Source organism: Petromyzon marinus, chromosome 6, assembly GCF_048934315.1.
Source record: "Petromyzon marinus isolate PM22_M1 ecotype Great Lakes invasive population chromosome 6, UKy_Petmar_22M1.pri1.0, whole genome shotgun sequence".
Taxonomy (NCBI): Eukaryota; Metazoa; Chordata; class Hyperoartia; order Petromyzontiformes; family Petromyzontidae; genus Petromyzon; species Petromyzon marinus.
The window spans coordinates 10162716-10181091 of NC_133672.1; the positions used below are offsets into that span (position 1 = coordinate 10162716).

Sequence of the window (18376 nt, forward strand, 5' to 3'; positions counted from 1 at the left end):
CAAAATTGTGCTAGAAATACACGACGCCGTATTGCTAAAAAGTGAATTAACAAAAAAATACGGTTAGACAATCACGTGGATGCAGTTTTCCTGAAAATATTAATTTCGTGTCCATTCTGAAAACGATGTTTAGCCACCAGACTGCTATTGCTACACGGGCTTTTATTTTCATTCGGTTGCATTTCCAGCCATGTGGGAATCTTTAGTGGCACCCAGAGACACCGTTGTACCAATTTCTTGGGCCATAAAAAAACGCTTCTGATTACTATTTTATTCTCAGAAGTCGAAGTGATTTTCTGCTGAAATGAGCATTGAGGCGGCACTCATCTCCTCTTTACAGCCCTGAGCCAGTGGTGGAAATTCCACATTCCTACAGCAGGGACGGGTCTGTCCATAGAACAACCACTATTGACTTCCCCACAAATTGGTACTAATTTTCATCACCTCGGAGCGGTAATGGGGCTGAGTCAACACTCACCCAGCATTTGAACTCGCAACCTCGCGATTGTGAGCCGCTCGATTTAACCGCTTAGCCACCTGGTCGGCAACCCCTGAGAAACCTATAACTAATGTGGCTTTCGCTACAAGGAATGTATGCAAGTTCATTGTTTCGGAAATATTGCAGTGCACCCAATTTGACTGACTGAGCCAAGATGCAAACGGAATGGATATATTATTTTTTGTCAACTGTATTTTCATAACTACTAATAAAACGTCAGTTCTGTCATGCGATTAGTGCACGGTGCCATGAACCCCTGTAACCCGAGTTTTATTTCCAGCTATGGCTAACTTCAGCGGCGAGCGACATCTGAACCGATCATGAACTACCCCCTTCACCAATCCGCATTGACCAATGGAAGCGAAAGCCTCATGACCGGCACGCCGTGAGGAGAGCTTCATCCATCCATTGATTGGCAGAGGGCCTGGCAATAGGATCATTCTGGATTGGAAGCTTTCGTGACTGCAGGAATCCATACTCTTTGGTCCTTTCGTTAAAGTCACGTCGGTATAAAATAACAGATCACGACGTTTCGATCGCAACACAAGCAACCGTCATCAGGTGAGATCAACGCGCAGCTCCCCTGCTGTGCGTTGATCTCACCTGATGACGGTTGCTTGTGTTGCGATCGAAACGTCGCGATCTGTTATTTTCTACCTACGTGACTTTACCGAAAGAACCAAAGAGTATTGTTATTCGTGAGATGAATGCTGACAGTGGCTAGTGAAGAACGTTAAAGGGAAGCCACACACCTGGGTATAAGTATCTCAATCGGTACACAAAAGCTTGCCGTGCGACAACTTGTCCATGAGCCCAAAGCAGAAACGTTACTTCTCGGCACCACCTGAGGTGGCATTGCTCGAATTTTTTTGATGTGGCCCACACCAGCCATAACCATTTGATATGAGTGGGGTTCATATTCTTAGCTCTTTCGGTAAAGTCACGTTGAAGGGAAACAATAAAATAATAAAATATATATAAAACAATAAAAAATTCTCACGACGTTTCGACCATAACACAAACGGTCGTCATCAGGTGTGAAAAAACCCAACGGCAAGAAACATTTGAAAGAAGTGTCGGTCTGCATTAATTATTTTTTTTAAACGGTGTATTTATTTATTTATTTTAAAAAAACGTCAGTGTCATGCGCAGCGGTTTGCCAGTTTATTTAGAAGGACTAGTCCATCTATGTTCTGAAAAGAGGAGGGGGGAGACGAAAAATTAATGTATGCTGTCTGAAAGCCACCGTAAGCGTGAACAATCAATTAAGACCTGAAATAGTTTATCAAATCCTTCCAATGATTGCTAAGCCAGAATCCATCTTCTCGGTTGAAATTGTCTCTGTGCTTGTATATGTGGATAGCCTCATGAACGAATCTCTCATGGTAGCCAGATGGCTTACAAATAACCTCTGTCTTGGAAAAGTCAATGTCATGTGAGCCTACTGAATTATAACAATGATCTGCCACGGCCGAGGTGTTGGTCCTACCGTGTTTAAGGTCTGCTTTGTGTTCACGAATGCGGTCCGAGACATGGCGTTTGGTTTCTCCAATGTAACTACTACCACAGAGGCAACTTAGTTTGTAGACACCAGGGTACTGTATGTCTGGAATCACATGTTTTACAGACGGAACGAGATCACGGATTTTATGTAATGTGTTGAAACGGACCTGGATCTTGTGTTTATTCAAGATTTTGGAGATCTTTTTTGTGATCCCCGCAATGTAGGGTAAAGTAATGGTTTTAAAAGGCTCCTCAAGAGGGTTCTTCTTCATGGTTTGAGTGATAGCTTTGCGGATTGTATAGTCGGAGTAACCATTAGCCTTAAGAGCTTGGTGTACGTGCTTGAGTTCACTGCCTATGTGTTCCTGGTCGGATATGCATTGGGCTCTATGGTACAGTCTTGATGAGAGAATTCTTCTGTGATGGATGGTGGTGGGAATCCGGTTTCAGATAAGCATCCGTATGGGTAGCTTTCCTGTAGACAGAAGATGGATTCTGGCTTAGCAATCATTGGAAGGATTTGATAAACCATTTCAGGTCTTAATTGATTGTTCACGCTTACGGTGGCTTTCAGACAGCATACATTAATTTTTCGTCTCCCCCCTCCTCTTTTCAGAACATAGATGGACTAGTCCTTCTAAATAAACTGCCAAATCGCTGCGCATGGCGCTGACGTTTTTTTTTATAAATAAAGACACCGTTTAAAAATAAATAATTTAATGCAAACCGACACTTCTTTCAAATGTTTCTTGCCGTTGGTTTTTTCACACCTGATGACGACCATTTGTGTTATGGTCGAAACGTCGTGAGAATTTGTATTGTTTTATATATATTTTATTATTTCATTGTTTCCCTTCAACGTGACTTTACCGAAAGAGCTAAAAATATCAATTACTGCAGTCACGAAAGCTTTAAATCAAAATTTATGAGTGGGGTTGTCAAATGATACACTTCTCGTTGGCCGTATACATGTTAGCATCAGTGAAGTTTTGGTAAGTTCGGTGGTACCCGTTTTTTGCTGTGGCCTATGGACTCATGCTGTTGTCAAGATCCCTTCGTATCCCCATCCACACAGCCCCACGGGGGTAGGGAAGTTAGGGGAGTCCCAATTCGTGAGTGGTTCTTGGTTTTCATCGGTCAAAATAAAAAAAAAGGCTCCGCATAATTCACCTCGTTGAACGGAGTAAATCGCAGACTAAAATAAACTACCGTGATTTCTGTCCCAAGTGTTGTGCCACATCCAAACACCGCGTGAATGTGGAGACACCTACAGCCTCCACAGTGGCTTGTGCCCCTGCCACCAAGTACTCCTGTAAAGGTGGGCATTGGAGACTAATGTTATTTTTTTTTAAACTGCCCTTCAAGTCTATTAATCACCTTTTAAAAATGCATCTCTTGTGCCCATCTTCAAACAAACATGCAGTAACATACACCTTCAGCTGAAATGTGCAAAAACGTTGGGACATTTCAGTCTAATACTGATATAAAGGCTACAGAAGACGGTCACTTATTCCTAGGAATGTGACCTCTATCTAAACCAAAACCCGGAAATATTTCTGAGCCAGCCTAGGTCGATTAAAACTGTGCAGTGTACTGGAAAAAAAGTTCAAAACAATTACACCACCAGATCTACCACAGATGACAATTCCCGGATAGGTGGCAAACTTAGTTATTCTAAGTCCATGACGACCTCTTAGTACCATTACCAGCAGCTGTTGCCAGGCAGGCTTACACCAACCCAGGGTTTTAACATGTTCTGGTCTCTTGTCAAGTAGGCCACAGAATCTGCATCTTGTCTGGCCCGTGTGCAGTATGGGGGCCGAGCCTTCACAATCCCTCATGAGCCTCCTAGGATGATCTTTGAAATAGCATAAGCATCAAAGAGTTGTGGTTTTGCCACTTCGGCTGAGGCTAGAATCATCTTCTATTGAGGCAAGGCATGAACCGTCTTGGCAGAGAGGTCTGTTCGAAGCTTTGGTTTAGCAAAAGCTTGATACACTTGTAATAACATGCTAATACGATAATTCACCGCGTAATAATACAAAAATTCGAGCAGATGTTTACATTGCTTCAGACAAAACAGTTTATATTGGGAAGCAACATACGTAGCTTATTTGGTTTGAATAGACGTAAAGATATAGTTATAATCATACAAAATATGGATGCGCTGAAATATATCTATTAACTTCTGAATTTTGTCCAAACAGCGGCTATCTTTCAGCTATTCTGATTGGGCCGAACAGTTGCGTAACAGCACCCTCGATTTTCCAATCGTTTTCAAAATACATTTTGTGATCGCTCGCAGCCACCTCGTTCACCAATAACAGCATGGTGTGTGGTAGTGTCGCGCTGTTCAGCCTCGGCCTACCTCTGTAGAGATGCGTTTGCGACGCACCGCATTGGTGCGCGCTTTGAGACGGAGATGCGTGGTGAGGGAGCGCAGTGAGTTCGGCGAGAGAGGGGAAAGAGAATTAGGCGAGAGAGCGGAAGTGAGAGGGCAGTGAGTTAGGCGAGAAAGGGATATGAGAGATTTCAGAGGGGGAGTGAGTAAGGTGAGAGCCTAGTGAGTTAGGTGGGAGAGAAGTGGTGGAGGTGAGGCGAGGTGAGTTAGGTGACAAGAGAACAGCGAGTCAGGTGAGAGCGCACATTGAGTTGGGTAAGAGAATGATGTGAGTTGGGTGGGCCTTACTATTCAGCTTTAAATTGAAATTTGGATGAATACGTGTTTCGGTGTTTATTATTCAGCCAAACGGTAAAGAGTGCTATTCGGCGCAACCCGATTAAAAATCATCAAAATCGTAGAAATTGTCATCGTCAGGGGCACTGGTCATCTTGGGAAGCAGGCCATGAACAAAGTCCTCGTGACCGTCCGAGGTCATCTCGGACCCCTCCTCCTTGCCCTCATTCTCCGCGTTGCCAACGGCGCCCATGCTCCCGGAGAGGTCGAGCGGAGACCCGAGCAGGCTGTCCGCCTCCGACTTGTTGTCCGTCGAGTCGCTGCCCACGCTGCTGCTAGTGTTGAGGTCTTCGTAGCAGCAATCCGCGATGGCCGATATCGCCTCGTTCGCCGACTTGTAAACCGCCGATTCTGCCGGCGCTCCGACGGGCATGGGGGTGTACACGGGCGGAGCCTCGGCGTACACGACCTGCACGGCCGCGGTGTCTAACCCTCCGGCGTGATTGTACAAATACGTCTGCTGCATCGCTAATGCGTTGGTGTTTAGCGTCGTTGGCATCAGCGCGGTGCTGACCGTCCTGGAAAAAAGCGTGGCGCTGCCCATCTGACCCGCAATGGCATCTGCCGTTTGGCTGACCGTCGGCAGACTCGGAGTCAGGCCGCCCATTCCTACGATCCCGTTGCCAGGAATTCCCTGGACCATCAGGGGAGATATGTTATTATTAGTCAACGAAAGGTAGTTTCCAGCGCATGGAATAACGTTCGAGGTTGAGATGCCATCCGGATATATTCCACTGGGAATGTTAAACACAGGTGTCAGGGCTAGGCTTCCGTCTTGAGTGATAACCGTCATTAGGCTCACGTGAGGCATGGAGCAGAGCATCGTGCTTGGCGCAAGGGCGTTGGTGATGAGGATGCCGGTGGTGCTCGTGGCCATGGTGTTTCCATTTAACAGGTCGCCACCAGCGAGCGTATTCGACACCAGGATGTTCCCTGCTGGAAGAACACACACACAATGGGGTTGGCCCCAAAAACAAGGTCATTGATAACGGGGGTTTGTTAAATAGTTTTACAACACGTGTACTAAACATTTATAGCAAATAATGCTTCGGTTTAGAGTTAAACATGTAAAATCGCCCCAGCGTCTAACCAAGGTTAATAAATTAAACACTCTCAATTTTAGTCTGAGAGGTAGCTTTCATATAAATCCTCATCCCTTAAACATAGAATAGTAAACATTTTCAGAGCTACATCAATCCACTGCTAGATGCAAGTCTTCCCCATGCAGTATCATTCATGGAGGGTTGTTTGACCATACTTCACCACACTGGTCAGTGGGGGTTGGTGAGCGGAGGAGCCCAGAACTGGTTGAGTTATCACGTGCCACCATTGTGAGCCGTGGCCAGAAATAGAACGCAAGTTGATAGCCGAGTTCGTAGCACAGTGCGCTACCCCCTGCCCCACCGCTCCACCCAACTACAAAGTATACGCTGTATAAAATTTACCAACGTTGATGAATGAAGTAAAAAAAACAAAAACAGTTTACGCAATTAAAACGTAAGAAAGCTGAATATGCGTTCACGTGTGTAAATGGTGATTTATTCACAGATGCAATAAAACGTAAAGAAACCAAATAACCTGCCGTCTGTAATGGCGATATTGAAGGCAGCTGAATTGTGGGCAGCCCCATGCCGCTGACGACTGGCATGGCGCCTCCATTCACCACAGCGGGGTACGCCATCTGGACGGGGCTGTAGGGCACGAACTGCACGGGCTGGTGGTGGGTGGCACCGGTCACCTGCAGCGGGGGCAGATACATGGGGCCAGCGGGACTCATCGATAGCAACGAGGCCACCGGAGTCACGGTCTGTGACGCGAACTGCGTCAGAGGCTGAAAGGCGACTCCGCCTCCGCCGCCGACGACCTGGGCCGTGCTGAAGAAGGTGGCGTTGTTGTCTGCGCAAGCGGTTTTGAAACGAAGGGTCGGGTTGGCGGCGCCGGCGGCGCCGTGACCGGCCAGACGGCCGCTCTTGCCGGTCGTGGCCGTGGCGGCAGCGGCGTGCGGTTGGGCGACGGCGGCGACGACGGCGGCGGCGGCGGCGTCTCGCTCGCTCTGGTTCGCGTCTCCGACGGGACCTGCGCCGCTCTCCATGTCTGGAAAGGGGCTGTCGTCCAAAGGGTCAATGGGATCGTGGTCCGACATGCACGGCGACAGCAGTGGAGTCATCTGATTGCTGAACGAGGAGTCGGAGGAGAAGACTTCTTCCAGAAGAGACTCGACCTCTTGGTTGTTCGACATGGTGTTGCCGTCCGCCTCTGTCGGAGGTGAAAGGTTGAGCATGTGCTGCTCTTGAAAGTCCACGTGATCCTCTTTCGCACTTTGCTCGCCATCGTCGGTGTCGTTTTCACTGTGGAGAATAATCACACACGGCACAGAGTAAACACGGTCTCCACGGGAGGCACACACCGGCTCCCTCCACGTTACGTCAGCATTATTATGTAAGTCCTGCTACGTTCACCGAGTCGATATTTCATATTCATACAGACACATTTGTACATTTAAGAGAATAAGTCTGCTTGGAGTTACGTCGAGAGGCTGAAAGAGAATTGCGTAAAATAAAGAACATAAGCAGGGTTGTAATAAAAAGTAAATTGGGCTTGGGCAGGATACGTCAATGGAAGACCTAATGGCAGATGGTCAATAACACTGTAATGACGGAATAACAGCCAACGAACGAAATGCATCTAAGATAAGGTCCACCGGGGAGATGGAATGATGAAATCAGCCTGTGCGCAGGTGTTAGATGGATCATTACACTGCACGATTGTGCGAAGTCGATGGAATGCATGTACGTTGAATTTCTTTCGCACCGTACGTGCCGGATTTGAGGTCTTCATCCAGCAGCGGACTGACCATGGCTGACGATATACAGTGAGGGAAAAAAGTATTTGATCCCCTGCTGATTTTGTAAGTTTGCCCACTGACAAAGAAATGATCAGTCTATCATTTTAATGATAGGTTTATTTGAACAGTGAGAGACAGAATAACAACAACAAAAAATCCATAAAAACGCATGTCAAAAATGTTATGAATTGATTTGCATTTTAATGAGGAAAATAAGTATTTGACCCCTCTGCAAAACATGACTTAGTACTTGGTGGCAAAACCCTTGTTGGCAATCACAGAGGTCAGACGTTTCTTGTAGTTGGCCACCCGGTTTGCACACATCTCAGGAGGGATTTTGTCCCACTCCTCTTTGCAGATCTTCTCCAAGTCATTAAGGTTTCGAGGCTGATGTTTGGCAACTCGAACCTTCAGCTCCCTCCACAGATTTTCTATGGGATTAAGGTCGGGAGACTGGCTAGGCCACTCCAGGACCTTAATGTGCTTCTTCTTGAGCCACTCCTTTGTTGCCTTGACCGTGTGTTTTGGGTCATTGTCATGCCGGAATACCCATCGACGACCCATTTTCAATGCCCTGGCTGAGGGAAGGAGGTTCTCACCCAAGATTTGGCGGTACATGGCCCCGTCCATCATCCCTTTTATGCGGTAAAGTTGTCTTGTCCCCTTAGAAAAACACCCCCAAAGCATAATGTTTCCACCTCCCCATGTCTGACGGTGGGGATGGTGTTCTTGGGGTCATAGGCAGCATTCCTCCTCCTCCAAACATGGCGAGTTGAGTTGATGCCAAAGAGCTCCATTTTGGTCCCATCTGACCACAGCACTTTCACCCAGTTGTCCTCTGAATCATTCAGATGTTCATTGGCAAACTTCAGACGGGCATGTATATGTGCTTTCTTGAGCAGGGGGACCTTGCGGCCGCTGCAGGATTTCTGTCCTTCACGGCGTAGTGTGTTACCAATTGTTTTCTGGTGACTATGGTCCCAGCTGCCTTGAGATAATTGACAATATCCTCCTGTGTAGTTATGGGTTGATTCCTCACCGTTCTCATGATCATTGCAACTCCACGAGGTGAGATCTTGCATGGAGCCCCAGGCCTAGGGAGATTGACAGTTCTTTTGTGTTTCTTCCATTTGCGAATAATCGCACCAACTGTTGTCACCTTCTCACCAAGCTGCTTGGCAATGGTCTTGTAGCCCATTCCAGCCTTGTGTAGGTCTACAATCTTGTCCCTGACATCCTTGGAGAGCTCTTTGGTCTTGGCCATGGTGGAGAGTTTGGAATCTGATTGATTGATTGCATCTGTGGACAGGTATCTTTGTAACAAGCTGAGATTAGGAGCACTCCATTTAAGAATGTGCTCCTAATCTCAGCTCGTTACCTGTGTCAAAGACCCCTGGGAGCCAGAAATCTTTCTGATTGAGAGGGAGTCAAATACTTATTTCCCTCATTAAAATGCAAATCAATTTATAACATTTTTGACATGCGTTTTTCTGAATGTTGTTATTATTCTGTCTCTCACTGTTCAAATAAACCTACCATTAAAATTATAGACTGATCATTTGTCAGTGGGCAAACGTACAAAATCAGCAGGGGATCAAATACTTTTTTTCCCTCACTGTAATCTGATGCACATATGTAAATCTCTGCTTCAATGGGTGTCACTTTCTGCTGAAAGGATTACCCCATTAGCATCGTAAATGCACCTAAAAGCACTGCACTTTTTCTCCACTCAATTCACTTTCATCTATGAACCCATTAAACTGTCCGGTTAACCCCTCTGGACTTCAAATTCCAATGCCATCACCACATATTCAACACGTGTCCCTGCCATGTATTGTTTGGAAAAGGATGTTGCTTGTGGATTTAATCCTAATTTACTTTCCTAAGTACAGTGTGCATGCATTTCATATTTTTTTGTTTTGATTTCAGTCTTTGTCAATCCACCAATGGATGAAGGCCTCCCCTAGCGCATGTCAGTCGTGATTGTGGTTTTGCCATATTTCACCTTGCTGGTCGGCGTGGATTGTTGAAGTGGGAGCCCATAACCCGTTCTGATATCACTCGTCACTGATGTTGGCCATGGCCGGGAATCAAACTCAAGTCGCTTGGTCCGTAGCCTAGTGTGCTTAACATTTGCATACCACAACTGAAAATTGAAAACTATTTTAAAAAAGGTTAAACTAATTTCTTTAGAACTTCTTTTTTGTGGCTGGATTGTTGTCTTTCCCCCACACCTCGAAAATAGCAGGGGTGGCTACGTACAGTGCGAAAGTAAAATCATCTGGATAGATTTTTGATTTAAAGCTTTCGTGACTGCAGGGATTCATAGTCTTGGTTCTTTCGGTAAAGTCACGTAGACGGGAAACAATAAAAATATAAAACAATAAAATTCTCACGACGTTTCGACTGCAACACAAGCAATCATCACCGACTGCAACACAAGCAATCATCACCAGAGGACCTGATGATGATTGCTTGTGTTGCAGTCGACACGTCGCGAGAATGTTATTGTTTTATATTTTTATTATTTTATTGTTTCTCACCTGGATAGCTCTTGCATAGTGGTGGTATGGTTACCATACCATACCACAACGTATCGCTACGCAAATCAAAGTACGTGAACAAAATACGCACTTTGTGCACATGGTGACTTCACGTGGAATGATGGCTAATCACGTCTTGAAGACTAAAACAAGCTGTTGTTGTCATCCGTTCGCACGAGTCAACCGAACAATGTTGCCAAGGCAAAAAGGTTTTAGAATTGCTCAGTTGGGGTTGTGGGGGGGGGGAGGTTGGGAGAGAGGGGGGGGGAAGACAAACTTATATTTTTTTTAACCCAAGAAATAAACACGGGCACAACACGGCCCTTTGGGGAAACACGGACGGACACGACCACGACGCTCTGGGAAGAAATGTGCGCTCCACATTCGCTCCAAGCGGCGGCGGAGGCCAAACGCGGGCGGAGCTCCCTTACCGCATACCATCACATCTGCAGGAGCACCACCCCCACCACCACCCCCCACGTCTCTAACCCCCCCCCCCATCACAACCACCACCACCCCAACGCGGGGCCCCTCCATCCTTGTGGCGGCAGCGGTTCTCACTGTACACCACCATGAACCATCGTGCTGCGTGGCCACGCACAGATGGACCACCGCTCTCTCTCTCGCTCTTCCCGTCTCTCTACGAGCCAGCGCCATAGACAACAACAACTACTACTAAAAAAAACACTTCGTGGATCAGTCGACGGTGGTTGCCACGTAGATATCAATTATTTAAACTTAACTTTTATTTTATTTTACCAGGTAAGGCCCGCTGCGTTATATTGATCTCTTTTCTCAGAAGCGGCCTGGCCACAAATGATAGCTCAACGAAATGGCTTATTCGTGTGGAAATTTAACATCAGCCCAATACTCCAAACGCGTGATGTTGATTCTAAATGTGTGTGGGAAAAAAACCGAGTGACTAGGAGAAAAATCCACGCGACCATGGGGAGAGAGATCATGCAAACACCCAATATACAGCAGGCGTCAGGGTCGGAATCGAACCCATGACCTCATGTATACCAGGCGAGGTTGTTAACATCTCCTAGCCACCGTGGCGCCCCAGATAGACTCGCCCCGCCATGGGAATGTGGAATGTCCACCGCTGGCTCCGGGCTCTACAAGCAGAGACGAGCAACTGTTTCGATGCTTGCTTGAGCAGCAAGTCGCTTTGACTTGGAAGACTGCATGCACATCGCAGTGGCGACCGCGTGGTTTGGCGTCTGTGCACCGTGGCGTTTGCTCGGCGTTTTTTGCTCCACGTGCCGGGAAGCCCCTTCGAGGAAGCGGAGTTGAAATGTGCAGCAAAACGTCGGCAGCTCGTGCCGAAGAACACCGTGGCACAACCCGAAAACACGGGGGGAGGTGGTGTCCAGGGCCAGTTCAGATATCACTCCTCGCACTCCGTCCCGCCCCTGATGTTATTAAGCATGGCTGGTAATCAAACTCTGGTCGCTGGGTTCATAGCGTGACAGAAATAATAAAAAATAATGCTCGATTAATATCACAAGCCACCAGTGCCAGTGCCCCCCCTCCCCCCGCCTTACTGCCATCTGTTATACAAATGTTAAATCTCACTTGTATGTTAAAGGGACTGTCGGAACGGTTTTTTTCTTCTTCCTCCCCACAAACCCTTTTATACATCACTATTTTTATTTACCACGCAAGGCCCACTGAGCTATATAGCTCTTTTCCGAAGCGACCAGACCACAAATGATAGCTCACCGGAGTTTTCTCATGTGGACATTTTTAGCAGCCAAATACTCCTCTAAACTCACGTTTCTAAATGTGGCGGGGGGGGGGGGAAGCGGAGGACCCGGAACAAACCTCCACTCGACCACGGGAAGAGAGACACAGCTATCTCCATATATACAGGCGTCAGGGTCGGGATCTAACTCATGGCCTCCTGCAGACTAGGTGAGGGAGTTAACATCTCATAGCCACCGTGTAGTTGTCACGTGGCCAAATCATTTGGCATAATTGCCCATCAAAGTGACAACTTGATTTGATTGGCTCCGTCGGGTGGTGGAGGGTTATAGTTAATACAATGAGATATTATACCTACGCGATTGAACCCCAAGATAAACTATGAATCTTGACATCGCGTATTAATGATCTGAGAATCCTGTGTCAAGACATGTTACTTAATGCATGTTCTGTAAACGGAAACGGGGAGGAGGGAGCCGTGGTGCAGGCGTCAGTGCTCTGCCCTCCGAACCCGGGATCTTGAATTTGACCCCTGGTCACGGCTAACCCCAGTGGCGCATGATATCTCAAAAGGCCCTTAGCCCCCAGCCCTCCTCCACCACGCAACCCTTCAACATCCCGTAAGTGACCAGTTTGGTGAAGTATGACCAAGCAATCCCCCCCCCCCCCTCCATCATCGGCACAGGAGGTAGGCCTTCATCCAATCAATCTTGATTTTACGTGCCAATATCGCCCTCAACAACATCCAGCATTGGACTGACCCATGGGAGACTTTTATTATATAATTATCCAGAAAGAACAGTGACGGAATATCCAATCTCATGCTGTGGGTTTCATGAAATGTCTATTTTTTTAACAATAAATACACCGGACTAATGACGGGGGTCATTCTTTCGGGGAGTGGTGGTGGGGATTTGGTTGCTAATCAGTAAGGGGCGGGATTATAGAACGAGGTGGCTGCAGCACTTATTGCTACAGAAATGCTGACGGTTTCAAATTGCAGCGCAGCTCAGCTGTGCGGAACGCACACCCAGCATATATAGACGCGACACGTCCAATAAGCCTTCACTCGGAATGTCGAATTGAGGACTCAAAACACCAGGAGCCTGCCGGCGTGCAGGGGTGACAGGCCTGGTACCAATGGCACAGATCAGGACCCGCATCCTTCTTGCGACAGAGAGGTGATTAATTGCGCGATTTTTCCCCGCTAGTTACACAAGAGTTAATATTTAACAGTCCGTTGGGATCGGTGCTTAATTTCAGCCGCAACAGTACGGAACGTTGCTCCGGGAAATTGTGTTGGCAACCACGCATCCACCCCGACGATTGGCCTTAACGGGTACTCTAGTGGTAGTGCCTTACACCGATATCCCTGACTCCGAGTCAGCCTCTAGCTGGAGCAGTGCTGATACATTTAAGCGCTAAGCCCTGGCTATATGTACAATAGTTATTCGACCGAGACAAGACACGTAACCAGGACGAGCCCTCTGCGTTGCGTGTGCATGCATGCTCGATGGTAACAAGTAGGCTCGCTGCTGAAAGACAAGAAAGCGAAATCCGGGAACGGACCTTTTCAAGTGAGTTCCGTCCTGCGGGCCGCGCTCTCTCTGCCGCCTGTTCTTGAACCAGTTGCTCACTTGGACGACGGAGAGCCCCGTTAGCTTGGCCAGCCGCCTCTTCTCGTCGGGCGCCGGGTATCTCGTCCTCCTGTAGCAATCCTTGAGGAAGTTCCGCGACTTCTCCTTGAAGCAGTACACGGTCTCCTCCCCGTCCCAGATGGTCCTGGGCAGCGGGAACTTGCGCCTTAACCGGTACTTGTCAACGGCGCAGAGGGCTCTTCCCCGGAGCCTCTCGGCGTCCGAGTAGCGCGCGCGGTACCACAGTCCCTGCATGAGCGCGTGGCTCTGCGGCTGGAAGTGGTGGGACTCGAGGATGGAATAGAGCTCCTGGAAGCGGCCCGAGTGGAAGGCCACCAGCGCCCTCGCCTTGACCACCACCTCGCTGCTGCGCAGCAGATCGGCCGTGGGCAGGGAGTGCACGAAGCGGCCCAGGCGCTCCATGTCCCCTCCGCGGAGCAGCGCCTCGCACGCCCCGGCCACCTGCTCCGAGCTGAAGGCGAGCAGCGAGCCGGCGCCGCTCGCCGTCGGCAGGGAGGCGCCGAAGATCTCGGCGATGAAGGCCGGCACCGACGACGCGGGCACGGGAATCGGTGCGACGCCCGCCAGCGTCACCAATCCCTGCGCCATCCCCACGGGGCTCTGCAGCAGCGCCGGGGCCACGGGCACCTGGGGAGCCCTCCCGGCCACCTGGGTCGAACAGGACATTTAATTGCCACCTCCCCCACCCCGCTGCGGCGTCGCAGTCGACGTCGCCGGTTAATCCTCGTCGCCTCGCTGCGTCTCCGGTTTCTTCTTTTTAACTTTTTAACGCCGACAGCGGCCAGCGCCGCTTACCCAACCCCCACCGCAACCCAAACCCAGACCTCACCACCACCCCCACCACCACCACCACCACCACCCGAGCAGCACTGCTAGTCAGCCTCTTTCTCCTCCTCCTCCTTCTTCTTCTCCGACGTGTTGCCTGGCTGCCTCTCGATCAGAAGCGCGTCGTCTTAAGCGTGTTTGCGAGCAACTATTGCGCACTCTGTCGGCGCGGGGTGGGTCCGTCCGTCCGTGTGCGGACGCGGGGCGACGGAGGCTCCGTCGCGGCTGCTCGGCCACGTTGCGCGCGGGGGCATCCCGAGCGATTCTATTGGCCGCGCCGGTCCCTCTTGCATTCTCACACTGCCCTTCCAACTCAAGTCCACGTCTAACGCGGCACACGCGAAGACAAAGATTCATCCCCCGCACGCACGCACGCCCGCCCGCCCGCCCGCCAGCACCCCCCCCCCACACACACGCACCCCCGATAGACCTTTGACGGAATGTTGGGGTAAGTGCTGTTCGCGAGCACAGATGAAGGGTACACGAGGAAGTGCGGAGGGTGTGGGTGGGTGGGTGGGGGGGGAAACACCACGCCCGGCCACCTTTGTCTCTCCAGTGCTGATGCATACACACACATCGCACCGGGTACTCGTTTGTGGCCAAGTCGATCTAAGGCAGTGGTTCTCTAATGGGGGGGGGCACGCCCCTCCTGGGGGGGTGCGTGATGTCCTTTCTGGGGGGGGGGGGGGAGGGGGGGTGCGAGAAATGGCAGATCTTTTTTTTTTAGCGTAAATAATCGAACCACAAATTAAGCACGGCCACGTAAGAACAACCACTTTGTTTCATCAAACCTTAGTATTTATTAACATACTTTCTTTTTTTTTTAACGATTGAGAACTAAAGGGGTGCAAAGCTTCAGCAACGGTTAAGAACCACTGATCAAAGGGGAAGCCCAACACAGGTTCTGAGAACCATCGCCGTTGTTGGCCGTGAACAGGGCTCGAACTCGGAGAGGGCCGGGTTCGTAGCGCAGTGCACCAATGACCACTACACTGCCGCTCCCCCACACAGATACGCACACACACACACACACACGCGCGCGCGCGCATTCTCATGCACGCACAATGAAATTGAATATATTTTCCCGGTAAGAAAATAAAAAAAAAGTTCAGAGCATCCGTCTTAAAGACGCAGTTGGCTTTGTCCGCCGTAACCGCCATGGATTTTCATTAAAGCAACACTTGTTTTGTGGCACTGCGTTAAAAGCGGCGCACCTAGCACAAACAGCCGCACACAATATCAACATGTTCGTCAATAGCACTGCCCGAAAAGAAGAATCAGTGGGTTCGGGCGGGACACGTGGCGGAAAGCGATGGATGGTGAGCGATGGTCCAGAATAACGAAGCAGTGGCAGCCAAGGAACGGAACGCAACCGTGGGGAGGCGTCTACCGAGGAGATGAAGCAATGAAATCAGCGAATGAGTGTAGCAGCCTTTGGTTTGCTTGGGCCGAAAGTTCACAGCGCCTCGACACTCGAGCATCGCCGCAGGCCTCGGCCTCGTGACATTCTCCCCAGGAATATGGCACTGGACAAATACGTCTGCTTATTATTGTTAGTTTAAGTGTGGCCAAACAAACCCCCCATGACGAACACCGCAAGGTGATAGCTTCATCCAGCAGTGGATTGACAAATAGCCGCGAATTGCTCCTGCCATTACAACTCCCAAGTTACTCAACAGCACGACAGTCGGTTAGTTAGACCTCTTTTAGATTTCTGTTGTATCTCTTCAAACGGATCAGTAGCATATGCATGTATTTACATCGTAGAGGCTACCATGCATGTACAATGTATATACTACAATGTATGGCATATGCATAGGAGCTTGCACATGCGTGTACAGTATAGCATTTTGTTTACAGGATATATTAATGCATCTCACCATAGCTTCATGTGAAAACGTTCATATTCTGTAGTTGGGTTGTCTCCACACATAATAAACGAATGCTTTGAAGGAGTCTCATGTAATGAGCCAGTTTCTACATGTCAACGCTGTGTTGATATATGTGAGCACATTCGAGAATCTCCTTTTCACTCGCACCTTATATGGTGTGAGAGCCACTGCGCCAAATGCATACATTTTTTTTAAAGTGGAACAGTTCGGAGCATCATCCGCCATGCACGGGGAGAACAGCCAAAATTCTAGTGTTGTGGAAATGAATGCACTGCGGTGCTGGTTACTCGACGGTATACATCACAGAGCAGTGGTCTCTCTGGAACCTTCAGACCGCTTGCTGTCAACCCCAGGGAACTTATTTTTTTTGCGTTCCACCCGGGCACAAATGGGCATGTTTTTCGAAGCGAAAACGACTGTAAATTAAAGCAAGCAGTTCCGCGGACCACTTCCCCTGCCGGCCTTTGCGGACCCACCAGTGGTCACGGAATAATATGTTGATATTTGTGTTCGGCGTGTGACTGTGTCTCTCATGCCCACGAAGTGTCTTTCTTTCGCACCTCACCATTACTGTCGTCTCAACCCCACCGCCCCCTCCCCACCTTAGCCTTTAGAATGCGCACCATCTTTCCCCGCTGTGAAAAAATAAAATAAACATTTATTTGTAGATGGCCGTGAGTCTTGAGATGTGGTCCTCTTTAAGACGAGTTATACATTCAAATGATATACTCGTGAAAAGATGGAGATGTCAAAAACCACGGCGATATGGGTTTGCATCGATTTTGTTCAGAAAGGAATTGCATGTTGTGTTTCCCTTGGCTTGTGGAAGGCTTCTACTGTACCTGCATAGCCACTCGTTCAGGGGCCGGCAAGCAAAACAACAAGTGCCATTGTTTAAGAATTCGTAAAAAAAAACAACTCAATATATATCGAGAGCCGCAATGCGTGTGAATGCGTGACGGTGGTGGTCCTTAATAAACAACGTCACGGAGTAGTCCTCAAAGAGCTGCATGCTGCTTCGGAGCCGCAGTTTGCCGACCCCTGCACTTGTGGGTCACTGTAGAATGCACGGCTCATTCCAATGCTTACGTAGACAAGAAGGGTCCTAATGATTCACGTGGATACTCTTTTCTTGAGCAGGTAGGACAGCTGGGAAAAGTCTAGCCAATGGCCGTCATCCTCCAAACCCCTGTAGATTTTACACCTCTCTGTGATTTTAGAGTCCATGTTTTTCCACGTGAATAAAAGCTTTCGGGTGTCACATCTTCAACTATATTTTTTGTCTTTCACCTGCAATTTTAACATGATCGGTGTCGTGTCGCGAGACGAATAGCTTAGTAAAGTTGCTTTCGGAGCAGTGCAATCCTCACAGGTACAGAGAATGGCCCACGGAAGTGGACATCACAGAGGTACCTCTGAGATCACTTCAATTGACCACTTGTATTGGCTATGAATGCATGAACGTGGACTACGAATCCATAAACATAGAAAGGCGAACAAGAGCCGGTTTAATTGCTTTGGGGAAGCTGAAGTGAAGAATGAAAGCAACACGCCAATGTGCCTAAACAGGAAACGTTTCATCAGCATATGTTACCCGCTACACCATGGAGGGGACACATCAGCGAATCGTTTTCATGAATCGTGAATGTTCCACTCTCATGCCCCACAATTCAATGCGTGTCTTGCGAGCGAAATACGTAATTGATCGTAACCGATTCACTCCATACTGTAATTTCATTGCTATTATCTAGTATAGTACGAGGTGGTAAAATCTGAATATTGTTGGCCCTGCTGCATTATGGTGGTAACCAAGAATCCAAATCTTTATTTATCCTGGAGACATCCGATGAGCTATGCGGCTCTTTTTCACAGATGTCCAGTAGGGACGTGTCAGAAAGCTACAACAACAAACAGTAACAAAAACGACCAGAGTGCAAAGTATAGTGAAGAAAAGCAAATAACTAAAAATAGATAAAGTATAACTGGCAGTGTGAGTCATGTGACCCACTCGCACTATTGTGCTTTATTATTCTAAATTATATTTGACGTCTCACTTCAACAGCGGAGACCACAGCCACAGTCACATGTTGGTGCATGGCCTTGTCTTGATCTCCGGTGAGGGGAATGAGACGAGAAAAAGGACAGAAGGCCCACTTCGTATTCAAAC

At 48.5% G+C, this 18376-nt stretch overlaps 1 protein-coding gene across 1 annotated transcript; it reads right to left on the minus strand.

Moving 5' to 3' along the window:
• Positions 1–1105: 1105 nt before the first annotated feature.
• Positions 1106–14163, minus strand: LOC116939530 (uncharacterized). The gene is made up of 3 exons (XM_032948043.2): positions 13404–14163; positions 6318–7087; positions 1106–5675 (listed from the first exon to the last, which is right to left on the minus strand). The coding sequence occupies exons 1-3, from the start codon at positions 14156–14158 to the stop codon at positions 4783–4785; spliced, it is 2418 nt and encodes an 805-aa protein (XP_032803934.2). The 5' UTR covers positions 14159–14163; the 3' UTR covers positions 1106–4782.
• Positions 14164–18376: the final 4213 nt, after the last annotated feature.